Below are 21,097 nucleotides of genomic sequence, written 5' to 3'. Positions count from 1 at the left end.
TGCCTTGTCCAAATAAGTCTAAGATGTTCCTTAAATGTTGAAAAGCAAAACATACTTGCTCCCTGTCTCTCCTAACCACTCATGAAACCTCAGCTTCTCACACTGTTTCCACTCTTTCAGGAGATGAAAAACCTGTCTGAATACATCTCATCTAATTTCTCTTTATCCTAATCACAGTCAGTGCATGGCAAGAACGGCTGACTACTCACCACCTTTTCTCTGCCTGCCACCACCTCCAGCCACCCCACAGCTTCCTGTTTCCACCTGTTCCTCCATTTTGAAGGTGGGTGTTGTGGAGGAGGCTGATTGGCTGACCATTCTCCTGATAGGAAAAATCTGACTATCTGCTCAGTCCCGCTAATTGACAGGAGGCTCTCAGCAATGCACGTGAAGGGAATGAATGGAATTGTGCCTCATTCTGGAGACAACCCTAGTACTCTGAGCAGTGCCTCCGTGAGCCCGTGTACATAAGTCCTCCAGACACTGCCAAAAAGGAACTACTTCATATTATGTTAGTATAGAAGCTTCTACACAAGGTAATGTTCCTTTTGTTGTAAAGATAATTTTTTTTTTTTTTTTTTTTTTTTTAACTCTTAAGGGAGAGAAAGCAGCAAATAGAAGTGCATTAGGGACAGAAACAGGAAAGTGTCTTTGAGACAATCAATAGAAGTAGATCTTTCCTACCTGAACAAACACATAATCATCCTGGACAATCAAAGAGTCTGGGTCAATGTAGCCGGGAAAAGGTTTATTTCTGTTGGCCTCTGTGCAGTTCTGCATTCGGCACGTTAGGTACTGTGAGTCTGAAAAACAGAAAAAAGATGGAATGGGGGTGAATATACACAGAGTACTAGAGTCAGAGTGGGCATTTTCTATTTTCTTGCTATCTCTAAGTCTTTAAACAAACGTCACATTTTTTGTTAACTACATTATTGTTAAAATTATTTTACTCACTTGTTAATTAACACGACCGCCATTATCTCCCAATGCCTCTACCAACTCCCGCCCTCCTAAAATACTAAATTATTAATTCATTTTCCCTTTTCTAAACCCAAATGAAAATGTTTTCAAAAACTGCAATAATACTTGTGCTTTCATAGTTATTTTTTCTCAATAGGCTTCACTTGCACACTTTGACCTTTGATTGACAAACAGGAAAATACATATATGCAGTCATCTATCATCTCATGCTAGAAGTGCTGTTGTTATAAATAATAAGGTTCTATGTCAAGATAAAGGTGGTTTTTTTCCTATTACTAATTAGAAGTGAAACAGAATAGAAGGGGATTCCTGAGTTAAAAACTTTGTTCTTATTTTATAGATGAGTAAACGAAGACACAGATTCTCACCTGAGAATCTAAAGCAGATGATAAACATAATTCTTCCATAAATCTGATCTTCGTTGCTGAAAGTATATTGTATCAGGGAGACTATTTCTGCTTTTCAACCACAATTGTTCTGGCCTGTCTGCTATTCAGATATCACTTCCTTACTTAAAACTCCTTTTGCCTCCTTGCATTTAGAATAAGTTCAAACCTTCCACTGGCCACAGCTCCAACTTCCCCTCATGCTAATCTTTTCTTCTCTCCCTGTGATTCTTGCAATCTAGTCTACTTTATGTTCAGAAATTTGGCCAAACTTTCTACGTCTTTAGAGAATTTTCGTTTGTATTTCCTCTGCCTCTGACATTATTCTGAAAGAAGTTTCTAGATTCCAGCTCACTGTTATTAATGAGGCTCTTCCATGATTACTTTCTACCATACACCACCATCCTGTGAGTTCCCTTCATGGAATTTTATTATATTCATTATGTTGCCTTAAAAGGAGGCAACATTTTGCCACCCTAAAGATGCTTTTTTGGGGTATTGATTTTAAGCTGTTTATTAAGAAAAAAGACTCAGAAAGAACCTTTGACCCTCCCCCTTTCCTGCCCAAGAGATTCAAACAGAAATCTGCTTCAGGAAGGAAACCTTAGAATGCTGCTTACTTTGAATTAAGTGCCTTAAATAAAAGGAGACCAGGCAGGCACACTTTGGCTAGACACCCCGTGTCCCATTGTTTCTGAGTTCCCCAGCAAGAAATTTCCTTCCATGTATGTTCCCCTCTTTCTCAACTACTTGTAAATCAACCAATCTCAGTTCTAAAATCCAATAGCACTCCGCCCTCCTTTCTCCTCTGTCCAAAGATGTCTTATGTACCCAGTGTTGCCTTACCGTCTTTGGAATTTTTATGCTTACATGAATTCCTCATGTGCATGTATTAAAACTTTGATTTTCTCCAGTTAATTTCTGTTAATTTGATTACTAGCCCAGTTATTAGAACTTAGAAGGTGGGGGGAGAAGTAATATTTATTTTTATGCTCCCACACCCTTCAAGGGAATTTATCTAAAATTATCTTGTTCTTTATTTATTTATCCCACCCACCCACTCACACACCATTAGAATATAATCTCCATGAAGACAGAGACATCATTTTTTGTTGTTTACTGCTGTACCCCTAGGTTCTAATATTCCTGGCACTTAGTAGGCAATAAATAAATATTCATTGGAATACCTCTTTATTGGAATGTATCTTTTTGAATGAAAAAGGAAGGTATCTTATTTTTTTCTGACAATGAATGGTGAGTTTGATTTTAGAACATCAGAAATGTATGCAGAAATCCTCTCTTCCAAATGAGGAAAAAAATCCGAAATGAAAAAAAAAAATTTTTACATGAAAAATTTTTTACATAATTATTTACATGAAATGGAGGTAGGCAACAGCACATAAAGTTGGATATAAAGGTTCACTGATTTCCCTTCAGAACATTTCCAGGACCACCTTTACTTGAAGAACCTGGTATCCCTGTCTTCTACCAAGAGAGTCACTAGGGGCGGCATGATCATTTGCTCCATCTGACCAATGACTGATGTAGTTGCGGATAAACTCTTAGGAGACTGATGGAAGAAAGTTTTGTCCACAACCTTCCACCTTCCTCCATCTGGCTGCCATATGTAGGAATGACACATGGGAATAGCTCTCCAGTACTTTAACCCATCTAGTCCTGCTGAAACTACTGCCAATGATAAACTAAAGACAAGCCTTCTACTCACCCTTCCCAACTCCTTTTTCAGACATTCTTACAGTTCCACTGTAGGCCATAACTCAAGATCACTCTTGAGGACAATTTCTGTGACTTAACCCTTCCCAGATCGGTCCTCCCCATAGCACACAAAATCTTTACCTCACAACTTCACAGTCCACCAGACACTTTTACAACTTTTAGTTGACTTCTGATTTTCAAAAGGTAGCTTGTGGTCATAGACACAATGGAGACTGGTGACTATGAGACAGGCATAGGTTCTGGTGTTGTCACTGACTAGCTGCACAGGTCAAAGGAAATCACTTAGACTTCCTGAGTCTTGCCACCTTCATTCATTAAAAAGGGATACCAACGTCCACTATCTTCTAGCTTGGCTCTAAGAATTAACTGAAATAAATAATATATATGCTAAGTATTTTGAAACTCACACTTGTACAAATATCAGTTGTTCTTATTAATATTCAAAACATTCCTATTTTCTCTTTCACTACTTTTCATAATGATCAGTTTGGGAGACACAGGAGGTCCTTAAAAAGACTAGTTAAACTGAATTTGAGTACACCAGTTATATTTCTGTATCAGGTGCCACTGGTGACTTTTGGAATACCCATTACTCACTGTCTCTTTGCTGAAAAAGCCAATACTAGATCTCTTGGCTCCTTCCTCCACGTGACTCGGAAGTCCCTGAAAGCAAGGATTAATTCTATTGGGTCTATGCCCACTCGAGATCTTCCTACTTCCCTGCCATTGGTTGATTTAGGAATGGACATTTAGGCCCAGTTTAGTACATGACAAGTGTCGGTACAAGCCCCAGTGTAGGGAGCTCTTTTAAGAGGCTGCAGGGAGGTACCAGGAGTTACAGCAGAAGTCCCTCTTCTGCCTCTCTACAACACTGTGTCCCAATATGATGCTCAGCACTGCTCTAACCTTTTGATCACATGAAGGAGCCAGTCTGACAGGTAAGCTTCCATAATGAGTATGACAAAAAGATGGGGAAGACCTGTTCCCTGATAATATTATTGAATTATTAATTGTACAGAGCTTAAAGCTGCCCTTTCTCTGTGCCCTTTGTTATGTGAGATAATGAATAAAAACAACAATTAACCAAATTGATTCAAAGTTTCCTGATGAAAAAGTCTGGGGATTCAAACTACAAATTCAACTTTCAATCAAATTTTCCAAGACTGACATCGAATGAGGACTTTTTAATGGATACACAATGCTTGTTTTATTTGTAATCAGGTCTATGACTTTCTTCTTAAGACTTCAACTTCCGCTTCAAAGGCCCCTGAAAAATCATAATGTGGAAAATATAAAAATAAACTTTTAATATTTATAACTCCACTATAAAGAAATTATGAAGATGAGGGATTTGGGAAGAAATTGAAAAAAAAGAAAACACACAGGGAAACTAACATTTGTTGAACATCTGTGTGCCAGGTACTCTAAAGTATGTTCATATTTATTTAACACATTTAATCTTCACAATACTATAAAGTATAATATATCAAACTGATTTTGCAGGTAAAGAGAATAAAGCTCAAGCAGATGGTGAGTTATAGAAATGGCAGGATGGGGTTTCGAACCTGGCTGGCCTGACTCCAAGGCTGGCTTGTTTCCACTATACTATGTTGCATGAAAATCTCTAGCAAGTGTGGTATTGGTATATTTTGGCTTCCACCTAAGTATCAATGGATACGCCTAGATACAAACCAACAAACAAACCAAAGCTGTGAATTTGTATTTTTTGTGGGGTAATTTAACTTGGCAATATAAATCACTATCCTTTAAAATCCCTTTTGACCTCATATTCATTTCTGAGAATTCTACTTGAGGAAATAATCAATGATCTATGCAAAGATTTAGCTACTTCCATATTCATCAGAGTGTTGTTTATAATTTTTTTTTTTTAAAAAAAGAGGAAATAAAATGGCCAACTAAATAAACTGTGAAACATGCATAGTTTACCATTAAAACCCGGCTTCTAAAGAGTATACGAGAATTTACAGAAATGCTTAATACATTTTATATTATAAAAATAGGTTATCAATTAATAATGTTGTCTCAATGTTAATTTCTTAATTTTGAAAAATAGACCATGGTTGTATAAGAAGTTAACCTTAGGGGAAGCCGACTAAAGTTTCCTGTTTATCTATCTGTCTTTTCTGTTTATCTGAAATTATTCTAAAATAAAAGTTTTGTAAAAGTAGGTTGCCAAAATATGTGCATAGGGACCCAATTTTGTGCCAGGTGTATATTTAGATATCTGTATATGTATGTTTGCATAGGAAAAATGAATAAAATAAATATATGAGATGTCAAGAATAGTATAGAGGCAGTGATGTGAGAGGCAGACAAGCTGTATGCGAATCTTTGGTCAGCACCTACCCCACCTCTGGGTGGGGTAGGGCTTCTTGATGGGCTTGGGAGATCCATCTCATAAGAATTAGAGAACTATCTTGAATTCCTCTGCTTGGTCTGTCTATCTCCACTCCCCATGCCACATACTGCAGAGGAGGAGCTGTGCAATGAGCCTGTCCTTGGGCTGAGAATTACAAAATGTACAACTGGGTGACACAACAATAAGCCCCAAGAAGAGATCTGGGAAGCATTTCTTGCTCAGAGTTCTTCAGTAGTCACAGCCACTGGTTACAAGGGAAATTTCAAGCAGAAAGGAAATGATCAGTTTTGAGCTGCCTGCCCTTGGTAAAGTGTTCCTGGTTTGTTCCCTTTCTCCTCCTAATGGTAACGGAAAGAAATTGGCTGCACTTCACAATGAGGGACCAATCAGTCTTGTTCCCCTTGGGGCTCGCTGTAATAGCATTAAGTATGATGAACTCCTTCCATATTCAATTCCGGTGAGTGTATGATGCGATTCCATAGGAAGTTATCTTGTAATTTGGCATTAATTAACGTCAATTAATGTATGCAACTGCTAGACTTCAGAATTAATTTCATTACTTTTCCCACACAGATGTTTTCCTTGCCATAGGTAATGAGGGCACTGTGCTCTCTTTTCAAGCATTCTCACTTTCTGCAACAGCTGCTGCTTAGAATAATGGAATCCCCATTATTGTGAGGATCTGGAGGAAGGAAGCTGCCTTTAAAAGGCCAGGATTTGAGCAGAGGAATAGAGGTTTCACTGCAAGACCAAGGCCTGCTTTCTAGGTAAACCCAAGCGGTCATTTGACCTCTTTGACCTCTGATTTGTAATGTGGGGATAAAGGAGAGGCATCTTGCCAGCGGCTGTGACTACTGAAGACCTCAATCATGAGAAGTATCCAGTCTAGTGCCTGGTTGGACTCTGCTCATATAATGGTGGCTGTAGTTGTGGAAATCCTCCCTCCTTCATCACCAGTACTGCTCACTGTGTCTCAAGGGAACTAACTGTAAAGTATACTGCAGACATTTCTACCTCAGACATTATCTTTCTTTATAGGCAATGTTTAGCTTGAGTTTTTTCTCTTTAAGTGATTTTTTAAAACACCATGAAAAATATTCTTGTATAATTAATAGATAACAAATATTCCGTGCAGGCACTGTGACAGGAGTCAGGGCAGAACTGGAAAATAACCCGGATTGTGAGTAGGACCTGGAAGTCACCTTCATGTCCAGCGCGCAGGACCAGCCACCTTGCAGCTATATTGTTTTGCAAGGACTCCCTCGTGTTGGAGCGATGTTCTAGGTCATAGCTCTATCTCGAAAATGCTGTGTACCTCTGAGAAGGTCATTTACCAAGCTAAACTTCAGACTTTTTCTCTGTATAATAAAGGCTATTAGAATTTTAGAACTAAAAAAGGGTGTTAAAAATCAGACTGTTACTTTAAGATCCGACAGGTCGTTGAAACTTATTTTTTCCCACTCCTGCCCAAACAAAGCTCTGTCATGTTGCTGGTAAGTCTGTGTCTTCAGGGCTTCTTCTATGTCTAAACAGCACATTCATTCCTCGCTGAGACGCTCTGTTCATTCAGAGAGTTCCTCTGGTTTGAACTGCCTTTTCCTTTCCTGTTACCCTGTGCAAGTACTTCCTGGGCCTTCTTCTGTGGAGTTTTTCCCGAGGCTCAGGCAGACCTCTTCCTTCCCAGCATGTCTCCACTGACAGCAGCAGAAGAATTAGCATTAACCTCCAAAACAACCAGAGCACCTCTCCTCTGAGTCAGGAACTGGGTTAAATTGATCACGTGCTTTCTCTTTTATAACATTGCAAAAAAAAGGTAGTTTTCACAGGTGAAGAATTCAAGACTCAGGGATGAAATTTGTACAAGCCTGTATGCTAGTGAATGACAAAATGTATACATATATGACTCTATCATTCCATGGGGTGGGGGCCTCATGGGAGGCCTCATGAGAAGCTGAGAAAAGCCTAGAAGGCTACTCAGAATATTCCAGAAAGGAGTACTGGACAAGAGCACAGAGGCACGAGAGAAAGACAGAGTGGGAGGTATGTTGGGCATCCTACCTGTCTGTTTTGTGAGAAAGGCACACTAGAAATTCTGAGAAAGGACACAGTTGTCCATATGGTCACACCTAGTCATGAAACACTGAGAAGCACTTTTGCTCCAGTAACTTTCCCAAATGAGTTTACAAAGAAGGGGGCGGGGGGAGACAGAGACAGAGGAAGAGAGAAGGACAAACAGTAGGGAAGAAAGAAGGAAGTGAAGCATGAATAAAAGTGGAAAGGAGAGAAGAAAGAAGGAAGGAAGGAAGGAAGGAAGGAAGGAAGGAAGGAAGGAAGGAAGGAAGGAAGGAAGGAAAGCAGTTTAGTGCGGAGGGGAGAAAATACACAGAATTTCTTATCCATGTTTTTTGGGGGAGGGGAGTACAATATTTCCTTAGATGTGTTCGCATGTTATATGACTGATTCTAAGACAAAGAGTCAGTTCAAGGGACTTCCTCTGAGACATGTGGGGAGGTTCAATTCACTCCATAACTTTCTATTTATCACCATCAATACTGAATATCAAACTTAGACCATGCTAGTTGTTCAACGAAGATCAGTAAGCACAATCCCTGCCTTCCATAGTGCAATAAACAAACAAACACAGATGACACATATGGCTGTCCTCTCTATATTCCAGCCACCTGGCCTGCCTGCTATACCTCAGCCATGCCAAGGATGCTCAAACTCCATATCCTTTGCATGTGCTATTCCATCTGTCTGGAATGCTCTCCCACCAGGAAGACATACAGCTCTCTCCCTTACTTCCACAAGGACTTGGCTCAAATATCAAATGCCACCTTATCAGAGATTCCTTCCATGACAGTCCCCTCCCCCTTAATCACTATCTACTATCTACTCGCCCTTCTCTGCTTTGTTTTTCTTTCTAGAACTTATCACCATCTGACATTATGTATTGGTTTGTGATCTCTGTCCTCCCATCCTCAGAAGGGGATGTAATGGCACAGACCTCCTCAGAGATGGGTGGACACACAGGATGCAGGGGAAGTAGCACATAGTGGGGACAAAGAACCGAATCTGCAAGCAGCCCAGATGAGTCTGTGATTGCACTGTCGCTGTCAGGTTTTCCATTGCTGTGTGTGGAGGCCTTTGCTATCATTTCATGTCTTTCTGATGGTTTTCAGGGCTGTCTTTAAGCTACTAAATCAGAGAGGCCAAGTTGAAATCACTACTAGCTGAAATCTTCCGCAATATGGAAAATGGAGTCAACATGACACTGCTACAAAGAAAAGCAATGTACTAGGGGCTGCTCGATTTGGGATAGGAGGAGAGAGGTGAGAATGCATTTGATCAGTGTATTGGGAAGCGGTGGGAAGCTATCAGAATCTGAGGCTGAGCAGGAACAGAAGCTTCTAACCTCTTCCTGAGAAGATATTAATAAATTAACTGAAAAAAGGGCTATGAAATGTGGCGTCTAGTAATGTCATTTGGTACTCTAGTGATGGGACTTCGGCTGGCGTGGGGGTGGCAACTTTGATTTTTTTTTTTATTTGTATATAAATGCCAAAGTGTCAGTCTTCTCTAGAACATTAAAGAGATAGAATATCTTTTGGAAGTTCACTGTAGAAGAGATACAAATAGCCAAGAAAAAGAAATAAAAATTCTTCACTTCATTCCTGATACATTAAGGATGCAAATTACCACAATAAGGATATGCCATGTTTTTTGCTCAGCAGATGGGTTATGTTTAAAAAATATTTTCATAATATCCTAGGTGACTGAGAGCTTGCAAACACTGACATTCTCATATAGTGAGGGCATACATTGATGCAACTATTTCAGAGGGAAATGTGAGCATCTCTACGAAAATTTACAACATACATACTCTCGGACCCAGGGTTTCAGTAATTTCTCTTTCAGCAGTGCATGCATGCTACTTGTATAAGTTTCAATACTTACCAACCAAATAAGTAATATGTGTACATGTCAGCACTATTTCAAATAGCCAAACATCTATATATCTGTTAACAAGGACGATTACCTAAATTACAGTATAATGGAGTTCTATGTAGTGATTAGCCATAAAGTGGCTACATTTACATGTGCTGATATGGAAAGATTTTTAACTTGTTATTGGATTCACAAACACTGAATGTGGCATAAGAGTTTTGCAACATAAATCCAAATAATTTTTGGAGAAATACAGAAGTATTCATACTGGGGATGCAGATGAAAGTCAGGGAGTGAGTTTCACTTTTCACTGGATACATTTTACTGCTTATCCTTTGTACTGTTGTCCCTACTCTTGTTGGTATAAAAGTAATAAACACTTAACATTAAAAACTCAAAACACCCCATTGCTGATTTTTTGAGGACTGGTGAGAACTGAGGCCTCTATCCCATCCACAGTATTTTAGCATATTATTGATACGTATACTGTTCCTGTTCCATATAGAAATTAGATTGGAGGGCTGGAAAATGGGAACTGGAAAGGAGGTGTCCAGTTTTCACCCAAGACCAGAATTAGCGGGATGATAGAGATATAAAGTTGAGAGTCTCCTTTTATTTCAGTTGTGAAGTGCTTGTTTAAGGTTTACTTCAGGAAGAGTTTTACAGCAATCTTTTTCACAGTTGGTTAAAGGGCCACCGTTGTATTTCCCTAATGAAAGACATTAGTCCTTGGGCAAGTTGTTACAAGATTACCTGCCCTTGCAAACAGACACTGAGACCAGTAATTGTGCATTTTGCCGGGTCCCCTGTCCTTGTTAGCATGGATCACCACCAGTACAGAAACATTCAAGTTACCAGGTAGGCCTTTCATTTTTACAAACAATAAATGTCAGACTTGGTACTGCTGGTTATTTTACAAGATGATGTTTACAGATGAGCATAAATACAGAACTATACACCCATGTGTAATTGCCCTGTGGAGAATTCTGATAAAAGTTGTGTCCTTTTCCTCCAAAAGCATACACACACACACACACACACACACACACACACACACACACATATGTATATATATGTGTGTTTATACACGTACACACACACACACGTATATGATTTTGCCTGGCCTGAGTATAAAAAAATGAGATTTTCTCAGTATCATATCCTCTTTCTCTCACATTATATATATACACACACACACATACATACATGTATATATGTATATATATGTATATGTGTGTGTGTGCGTGTGTGTGTGTGTATACCGTGTTTTCCCAAAAATAAGACCTAGCTGGGCAATCAGCTCTAATGCGTCTTTTGGAGCAAAAATTAATGTAAGACACGGTCTTATTTTACTATAAGACCAGGTCTTATGTAATGTAATGTAATATAATATAGTATAGTATAGTATAGTATAGTATAGTATAGTATAGTATAATGTAATGTAGTATAGTATAGTATAATATAATATAACATAATGTAATATAATAATATAATACCCGGTCTTACATTAATTTTTGCTACGAAAGGCATATTAGAGGTGATTGTTCGGCTAGGTTTTATTTTTGGGGAAACACTGTACACACACACACACACACACACAAACATACACACACACATATATACATATATATGGTGGCACAAAATTTCAGGGCATTAGGGAACTTTTTATGCTCACCCATTAGCCCTGCAGGCCTCCACAGACCCTACGGTAAAAGGCCCTTCTTTAAAAATACGTGCTTACACAGTGACACACACATATTTATTAAGTCAATAAATATTAAATATGTCAGGCTCTGAGCTATGATTTGTATATAGAATCAAGATTAAATAAGATAAAACTTGTTACAAAGCTTTTAATCCAACAGTTGGTCAACATTTTCTCTGTAACTATACACATTATATACACATACACAAATATGCCTATATTAGGTAAATCAATAGGTAAATGCAGGTTTCCATTTTACTGTTTTGATATACCAGGTAGCAGTTTTAATGTACTGGGTGCATACAATGCATGGACTCTCTATCTCTCTCTCTCTCTCTCTCTCTCTCTCTCTCTCTCTCTCTCTCTCTCTCTCACACACATATGCGTGCACGCATGTGTGCGATACAGAAACAGTAAAATCTTTGTTTTCTAGATGAGGACCTGTCAATTTGTCCTCAGTTGAATGCAGGGGACAATAACAAATGGCACATTCAATAAATATGTTCAAAATTTTCCAATAATACTTCCTGTGATTGATTGTAATTGAGGTTGTTCTCTTCAGCTTGCCTCCCAAGGCAGAGAGGTAATACAAGAAAAAATAACATCCTTGTCACAGTTGTAAACTACAAGACATCCAGATTTCACAGCACAATTGGCAAGGAACGTCTATGCCAGTCATAGACCCTCATAGCAAAAGATTTCCAGAGCTCATCTCCTTCCAAATGTGGAGACTTCAAATGAAACAAAACATAATTATAAAATATCATCTAGGGAAATTTGAAATGTGACTAAAACTAAACTTTGAATAAGAAACCCAGATAAATACTGGAAACCCACCCCATGGGGATGAGCCAAATAAACTAGTGAGGGATTTTTCTGTGTTAAATGTCTGTGCCTTGGCTACAAAATTCCCAAACTTATTAAAATCAGGGGGAAAAAAAAAAAAAAAAAAAAAAACCTGTTCAAAGAAAAAAACTGTAATATTATTTTTGCATGTATCTGACCTAGAAGATAAACAATGGGCTTCATATACTTAAATTTTGTACTAAATAATAAGAAAGGGATTGAGAAACAAGAGGGATCTCAATTAGGGAATGGGGAAAGAGATAACTTATAGATATTAGAATTCTTGGAGCCTGATTTTGATAAATACACTGTCAACTACATTTGTTAACACTTTACTATTCTGAGCTCTCTGGGCTCTTTCCTTTCCTCCTCCTCCTCTCTGTTTCTTATACCTGGAGCTAAGGGGAGAGAGAGAGAGAGAGAGAGAGAGAGAGAGAGAGAGAGAGAGAGAGAGAGAGAGAGAATATGATACTGAGAAAAATCTCATTTTTTTACACTGTCAGGTTGGGCATTATACTTAGATCCTTTGTTTCAATTGGTAGGTAATGTTTTTTTTTGTTTTGACAGGGATAACTTTTCAAATTAAATCCCTTTATTGAATTTTCACTCTCGGATAGTTTCTGAAGATGCTGCCTTTGCAAAAAAGTAAAATAAAATAAATAAAATTAGAACTGATGTATTTCATGCCTTGTGTAAGCTGAGTTGGAGATGACAGTTTGGCATTATCAACCTCCATGCCTGCAGGGAGCACAAGAATAATGTTGGGTGGAAAAAAAAAAAAAAAAATGTGCAGGTCAGGGAAAGTGATGGCCTTGTTGTTTTCAGGATATGGGATTATATGCATTAAATGCCAGAAGCGAGAATGCAGCATCGTCCCCAAAAGCTTGAAAAAGAAAGCATTCTAGGATGCTACCAATTCTATCCAGAGCTTCCGAAACAAGGGGTGTAGTCATGGGAGACGACCCTCAAGCTCTTTCATTCGTTTTTCATTATGGGACTTTGTTGCTTTAAGCGTGTTCACAGACCAGCATCATCAGCTTCACCTGGGAGCTTGTTAGGAATGCAGACTCTCCCGCCCCTACTGAGTCAGAATGTACATTTTAACAAGGTCCCTGGGTGGGCCAAATGCATGTTAAAGTTTGAGATGCGATGCTTTAAAATTTTCAGACAACCTGGCAAGTGAGGTTAGGTAGCCAGCTGGCAACTCTGACGCTTGGTCAACTATGCATTCATTCATTCGATAAATATTTATTAAGCTCTATTTACTCATACATGTGGACACTGTGGCATGTGCTGGAGACACAATATTGAACAAAGAGCGACATGGCCCCTATACGCATAGCACTTACAGACCGGTGGAGAGCAAAAGCTGTGATCAAATAATCATGTAAATGGAATGTGTAATTTCCAAGTGAGATGAGCACAATAAAGAAAAAGAATAGAGTTGGATGAAAGCAAAGAAAATGAGAAACTGGTTTAGATTGGGAGTTCAAGAAAGACTTCCCTAAGACATAATACTTTCCCTGATTTTGTTATGATTCAATGGTTCTGTCGGGTGCTGTCTTTGGGAAGAGCTGGATAAAAATTACAGGAGGACTATTTTTTTGCAACTTTTATGTGAGTCTAAAATTATTTCAAAATAAAAAAGTTAGATAAAATAGAAATGGATGCTTAACCTGAATCTGAACCATCCATGGGGATTAATTACACTGAATTGGTCAGGGGAGGGGAAAGAGAGGAGAATATTCCAGGTAGGGGAAAGAACAGGTATCAGAGCCTTACTCCAAGACAGACAGAGAACACTGGATGCTCCAGAAATTGAAAGCGCTCAAAGCAGACTCAAAGGCCTGTAGGCAAGGAGTGAACAGGACAAGGTGAGATGAGACTGAGGAAATGGGCAGGCACCAGGTTATGTTACAGCTATATGTAAAGGTTAGAATTCAGTGGAAGGTTGCTTTTTATCATCAGAGCAATGGGAGTAAATCAAAGCTCTAAACAGATGACATGATTACTTCTGCCTTAGGAAAAGGCTGCTCTCTCTCGTCATTGCTTAGTAAGCACTGGACCTTGGGATCCAAGATAACTTAATCGGCTCCAGGGCAACGGAGGCATCTCCACCTGAAAGAAGGCCATTGAAGGGATGGGAAAGAAGCTCTACTATTGGGAGCATTCTGTGTCAGGCACAGTGGGCATATGGCATATGGCAGCCCTGCTTGCGTTTATAAAGAAAGAAGGAAGTAGTCAGCTTGGACCCTGATCTGTCCTTCCACGGAATCTGCCATATATTCATTCCCCAAAGGGGAAGTGAGACCTGTAGAGATAAAAAATCTCATGGTGCGTGCACAGTAGTGAAGTAGACGTGGTTTCTGGAGAGCTGGGTTGCAGGGGTGACCGGTGACCTTTTAGTTGTAAGCTTGTCAAGTACAGGTATTGTCTGCCTTTGAGCTCAGAAGAGCTGAGGGCAAGAAGGCACATGTGACATGGATGAGGGAGGTTTTGAACTATGAGGGACATTTTTGACACAGGGAATGTCTTGATAATTAGATTATTCTCCGGTCAGTGCTGGACAACCTCTAACAGCCTCATTGCTCTGTGGTAACTGATAGTCCATTCTCTTTCTCTCCTCTGTACTTGAGCTATCTTTCTTCCCCATCTTCTCTCTCCCCAACTCTTTTTCTTGTATACATTTTCCCTTTTTCTTTCATCCTTTTCCCCTTTAGTGTCCAATCTTAGGTCTAGCAGTACTCCCTCAACTACGTAGGCCTTCTAGAGATCCTCAGGACCAAAGAAGGAGAAGAAAACGTATGTACTTATTGTGTAAACATATTACTTAAATTTTCTATGCCTTGGTTTCCTCATCTGCAAAAGGAAAGTAACAACCTACAAATTGTTGTGAGAACTGTGATACAGTACATAAAGCACTAGTGCTCAGTAATGTTAGCTACTAGAGGACTCAGTACTATTAACTTATTTAATTCACAGTGAAGAAGCTATGGCATAAAGAGTTTAAGTAGATGTTTCAATGTCACACAGTGACATTGAAAAGCTGCCTTGGATGACGTCTGATAAACAAACAAACAAAGAAACACAATCAACTGGAAAAATAAAACAAAACAACAGCAATGAAAACAAAACACTGTGGAAGTAAAGGATTTTGAATTTTCTCATCGCCTAGAAAGAAAAACACCTTGATTCGATGAGAGTTGTTGAAAATTATTAAGACAATTCTGAATTGCTAAGAACAGGAGAAGTCCTCGCGCCCAAATGACGTGGATTATTGCCACTGACTTCCCTGAACGTGGTTTATGGCAGATAAAACTAACATCACTATGGACTGTGTGCAAAATGATTTACTTACGACCATCCGCAGTTCTGGCCTCAAGATGCACAAGATCTGGTTCTTTGTTTGATCCCATCATGGACCTAAAACATGGAGAAACATGGAAAGGAACATCAACATTAGTGACTTCACATGCGCCTTCGGGCAATTCAGTGGAGCCCACAAACTATTAATGTCCATGGGATTCTAAAACCACTAACCCTGGACTATATCTACTGTCTTTATTTATAGAGCCTGGCAGTAAAATTTACACTTCAAATAAAAACAAGAAAGAAACCTTTATTTGATGAAGTCCAGACTTAACTCTGGCAAGGATACTATGTGTTACTAGCTTGCAAATAAGTTCTGCCCAGGACATATGTGTCCTCCTGCAATGATCTCACTGACAGTATATTAAACTTTCAAGACTTATCAGGCAGATGCCAGGCAGGTTGTTTTAGCTGAGTGACTTGAAGAGTGATCACACAGAAAACCGATCTAATTAATTTTTTCATTTGAAATTTGCAGAACTACCTACTACTACGCTATGAACTACGAATAAGCCATGGGAACCAACCAGTGTGCAGTGGCCAGTACAGCAAAGAGTGACCACTGCGTGTTGCTGAGCCAGTGAGAGGGGAAAATGCACATGCCCTTCTCCATGCTATGTGCCTGGAACTGCATGAGTAGGTAAAATAAATGCCTATTTAAAATGCCTGGGAGGCACATATTATTGAGTGTAATGTTGCAGTGAGCCATATTAAATAGAAAATAATTATTGTGTTACATAAATGATGCGGGCGATCGTACGCTATCTCTAAGACTTCTGTACAGAAAGATTAATTAAAATGGGGACCAACTATAATTTGTTTTCATCAGGATTTGCAGAACTTTCATTTGTTTCATTTCTACATGGAAATAGCCGCATGCCTCAAAACAGGGCTGAGCCACTCAGTGCAACCATCAAATCCATGTGAGAAGATGCAAATATGAAAAGCACTGCTCACAGCCAGGACTCGGGATGGGACATGAAACCCTACCTGATGGATTCCACCTCACTTTGCTGCCCCATCTCCTGGCACACCCAAAGAGTTGCCATTCCCTGAAAGTGCCCGTTTGCTTCCTCAGCCCTCTGTAAAGTTCGGGGAATTTCTCTCTTCAGTTTAAAATGCTTGTCTCCAGCTTCATCTAATTTTCTTTGACTCTTATTTTAAGATACAACTAAAAAGTCACTTCCCTCATTAAATATTTCCCAATTACACCAGGAAAATCATTCTCCTCCTACCAATAAATATTTATTTTTTTATATATAAATCCTATAAAAGCTTGTTATAAATAATTGTTTTTGTGTTTTTGGGGTCTTTCCCTAAGTAAAAGCAGTCCCTTCCTGAACATGCACACACACACACACACACACACACACACACACACACACACAAACTGACAGCTACTGCAAATATACATATACTAAAATAAGATCGGGTAGAATAGAATAGAATAGAATAGAATAGAATAGAATAGAATAGAATAGAATAGACCCGGTCTTATATTAATTTTTGCTCCAAAAGATGCATTAGAGCTGATTGTCCGGCTAGGTCTTATTTTCGAGGAAATACGGCATATGTATACGTCTCTCTCTCTCTCTATATATATACATATATATGTGTGTGTGTATATATATATATATATATATATATATATATATATATATATACACACACACACATACATACATATATATATACACATACATACACACACACATATATATATACAGTGCTTAAGCTAAATGAAAAAAGGAAGGAAGGAAGGGAGGGAGGGAGGGAGGGAGGGAGGGAGGGAGGGAGGGAGGAAGGGAGGGAAGGGAAGGGAAGGGAAGGAAGAAAAGGAGGAAGGCAGGGGCAGAGGGAAAGAGGGAGGGAGGGAGAGTGTATAATTGGTCTGTGAGCTCTTTGAAATAAGTCAATTAATCATTGTCCTAAGGGCATTCCCAGAACTCTTCTTATTTGAACTCATTTTCCCAGCTCAAAGAATCTGAAACCTAGATAGCTTAGTTTCTCTTCATCTTAAAAAATAACACGTCTCCTTAAGGCCCTATTATCACTGTCAGTAAGTTTTCTCTGATTGATACATGGCCTGAAATTCAGTCTATGCTCCAAACATTAAACCCTGCTTTGTTCTCCCAGGAGGCAGAAATGCTCTAATAAGGTTTTATCATTTCCCCCAAAGAGAGAGAGGACATGCACTACATATTCTACATCATTGGAATCTGAATACAGGTACATGGTGACACTGTCACCACCGTTGCAGTTAAGTAATGTAGCAACTGTTTGTATAGGGACCATGGCTCTCCATTTCCCACACTGAAGTGCTGATTGGATCTACAGGTGACCTCTTCTGACAAGGCCACAGTCACGCGCATTGTAAAAGAAAACAAGCTCCCTGACAACCCTCAAACTAGAAAGCTCAGCAGTTAACTGGGTTTTACAAATTAATACTGGGTGGTTAGTTAAACGGTGTTCACCTCCCACCTTGCTTGCTGTGAGTTTCTTTCTTGAAATGAGTTGCACCTATTATTTCCAGAAGATTGGCATGCCAGAAACAGTGTTGAAACTAGCAGGCAAACTTATCTGCTTGGCTTATGGTTTGTGTCAATGGGAGGCAAAGTGATTACTCTGCATCCAATTGCATCGTTCCAAGTGCTCATGGCCCCAAATCAATAAAAGCAGTTGTCTCTTAGGATCTTTTGTTCTCTCTAAATGCAGGAGCTGTTGTTTCAAGTGACATTTCCCTCTTATCAACTAATGAAAAGAAATAGGGACAGAAGAAGAGTCCTTTGTTTCTCTCAAGTCTACTATGCCTAGCCAATGGCCTTAGCCTGCCTAATCCCCCACCCCCCATCTACAGTAAAGCAACTGCAACAACAAAATAAAACTTTAAAGTCAAACCACAGTGTTTCCAACAATTTTTATTTGCTGATGTGCTCGCCCCTTTTCCTCATGGTCTAGGAGTACCTCTAGATCTGAAGTCACAATAGAGGATTATTGCTGCTTTTACATTGTAGCACTGGTGAATTCTCAAGAGCAGAAACCAAACAATGCCAAATGTCTGTGGGGGTGTTGGTTTTAATGGTCCTGTCTGTCACTGACCAGACATCTTTCAGAATCACGTCACTACAGTTTATTCACAGTGTATCATTCTCTAGCTCCTTTATACATTTCAGATAGAACTGTGGAGTTAGGTGATTTTCTGTGTGTTTTAAGACCAACTATTGTACTTGATGAGGATGAGGATGATGATGATGATGATGATGATGATGATGATGATTGATGGTTGCCAAGGGCTGGGGGAAGGAGGAAATGGGGAGAGGATGGTAAAAGGGTACACATTTCCAGTTATAAAATGAATAAGGTCTGAGGATGTAATGTATACATACGTACATCCTGGTGACTACAGTTGAAAATGCTGTGTAGTATAATTGCAATTTGCTAAGGGGGTAGAACTTAAGAGTTCTCTCACACTCACACGAAAAGGTAAATATGTGAAGTGGTGAATGTGGTAACTCAATTGTAAAATGCCTTTCACAACGTACACATATATCAAATAATCGCATTGTACACTTTAAATATAGTACAATTCTATTTGCCGATTACACCCCAATAATGCTCAAAAAATAATAAATCAAAGAAAAACAGCATATACATAAAATTTAATTCAGAATGTTATTTTGATGATATTATTTTCAGAGAGAGATCTCAAGAGTGGTTTCAAGTATCTCTAGCCAGTTATGTAAGTACTCCTGACTTCCGGTATTCAGCACAAGGGGTTGGGCACACTTGCTTTATGATTTTAGCTTGCCCTGTACTCATCCCGGTCATGGTTCCTAATGGTTTGCTGGATCGCTTTGCATACATCCTTCTTCTATTTCTGAGACCCCAAAAGGCAGATGCTTGTTTTTTGTTTTTTGTTTTTTTACCAGTAAATTGTCTGTGATTACCAGAGCATAAAGGAAAAAACGTTTCCTCAATAAATACATAGACATAATTTTTACACTGGTCAGTATTTACTATATATCTGATATATTGAGTTGTTTAATTCTGGGACTCAGAAAGAACCTCTCTATAAATACGAGAGGAAAAATTGGGGGCCAGGGTCCTTTAATTATATAAAAAGGCAATAGATGGCTGTATCTTGTATATCTTTATATTGTTTTAATGCCTAATTTGGCAAATGAATTCGCTTCTTGAATTGAATTTCACAGAAGGGAAGAGAAGTCTTCAGGCCTTTGCACATACTTGTGTCTCTGCCTAGAAATCCCTCCCACCCTCGTTCTGCCTTGCTAACACTTACAGTCTGTGGCTCAGCTACAGATAAGTAGAGTTGAGAATAGGCTTCCTGCGAGGGGTGGCACTTAAGCTAAGCTGGTTCACTTTTGACACTTCCAGAGCTATGAGCATACATTTGCATAGCATAAATGAGGCCATGTTTCAATTGGTGACTCACTGCCTATCCTTCTTATTGACAGACAAGCTCAAACGTTTCTGTATTTCCATGCCAAACACGATGCATGCCATGTATAGATATTCAATAAATGTTTACTGAATGTTTCTGGATAAAGAAATACACAACCAGCCATACCAGTCATGATTTATCAATTTATCTGTATATGTGACATTTGGCAAGGTACTTAACATCTCTGTACTTTGATATTTTTCAATGTATAAAGTGAGGCTAAAATAAGTTTTCCTAGAATATGAATCTTAAAGTACTTAGCAGATTCCTGGCACATAGCAAAGGCTCAGAAATGCAGCTGATTTCTTTCTTTCTCTCTCTTTCTCTCTTTCTCTCTTTCTCTCTTTCTCTCTCTCTCTCTCTCTCTCTCTCTCTCTCTCTCTCTTTTCTTTCTTTCTTTTCCTTCCTTCCTTCCTTCCTTCCTTCCTTCCTTCCTTCCTTCCTTTTCTCTTCTTTCTCTTCTTTCCCTTTTTTATTTTAGGAGATAGAGAATAATAACACTCATCTCAAAATTAAAATTAATGTTGGTAATAAAAGCTTCTTGGGATATCATGGGTACCACATTAGCAGAAATGATTCATCATCATAAATCAATAAACAAAGAAAAAAGACTCAACAGCTCAAAGAGATGGAATACATGAATAAATAAAAGCATTTATTTATTCAGTGAAACATTTCAATGCTCCATTATGTGCTAAGAACAAGAACTAGAGACCTGCCCTTAGGAGCTTAGAGCTGTAGAAGAGTATGATAATCCAATGAGAGGAGGGTTTTCATACTCAAGGTGCTCTTTGAAGACATAGGAGAACTGTCCTTTCACTGCAGATAGAGACCTGGGGGAATGGGAAGGTACAGTAGGAAGTTTTTAGAGAAAATGCAATAACATGGTCAAGAAATAGAGGGGCTAGACTAGCATTCTATTTAGAGATAAATACCAGGTAAAATGGTCCTAGGTCAGAGAAGGATGACCCATCCAGGCATCTACTAGTAATTCAAAGTAGAGCAGTAGAAGATAAAACAAAATGTTAGGCAGGGACCCAATCATGAAGCACTGCGTGTATCATGCTACGGCTTTGTATTTGATACTAAAAGTCATGGACGCGATGCCACTGAAGCAAGTTAAATGTGTAAGTATGTAAGTAGCTGAAAAGAAGAACCTATGTTCTCATTTATCTCTCTTCCCAACTGAAGTACAAGTTAAAGGACCTCAGGCCATGCCAGATACAGCTCTGTTGCAAAAGCAAGACAGAGCCAGCCTCATGCATCTACACTTCCAGTATCTC

General features: G+C 39.0%; 1 protein-coding gene across 7 annotated transcripts in view; it reads right to left on the bottom strand.

Annotated features, from left to right (window-relative positions):
* Positions 1–21,097, bottom strand: part of SORCS1 (sortilin related VPS10 domain containing receptor 1) — a 458,014-nt gene that overhangs the window by 112,370 nt on the left and 324,547 nt on the right. For all 7 annotated transcript variants that reach the window (XM_019725092.3, XM_019725090.3, XM_019725087.3 and 4 more), the window contains exons 6-7: positions 15,342–15,406; positions 685–803 (exon numbers count right to left, since the gene is read on the bottom strand). In XM_019725092.3, the coding sequence (XP_019580651.3) occupies positions 685–803; positions 15,342–15,406 (184 nt within the window). The remainder of the gene's footprint in view (positions 1–684; positions 804–15,341; positions 15,407–21,097) is intronic.

This window comes from Rhinolophus sinicus, chromosome 15, assembly GCF_057876585.1.
Source record: "Rhinolophus sinicus isolate RSI-liver-muscle chromosome 15, RSI-T2T, whole genome shotgun sequence".
NCBI lineage: Eukaryota > Metazoa > Chordata > Mammalia > Chiroptera > Rhinolophidae > Rhinolophus > Rhinolophus sinicus.
This window is presented reverse-complemented; position numbering and strand designations above follow the sequence as displayed.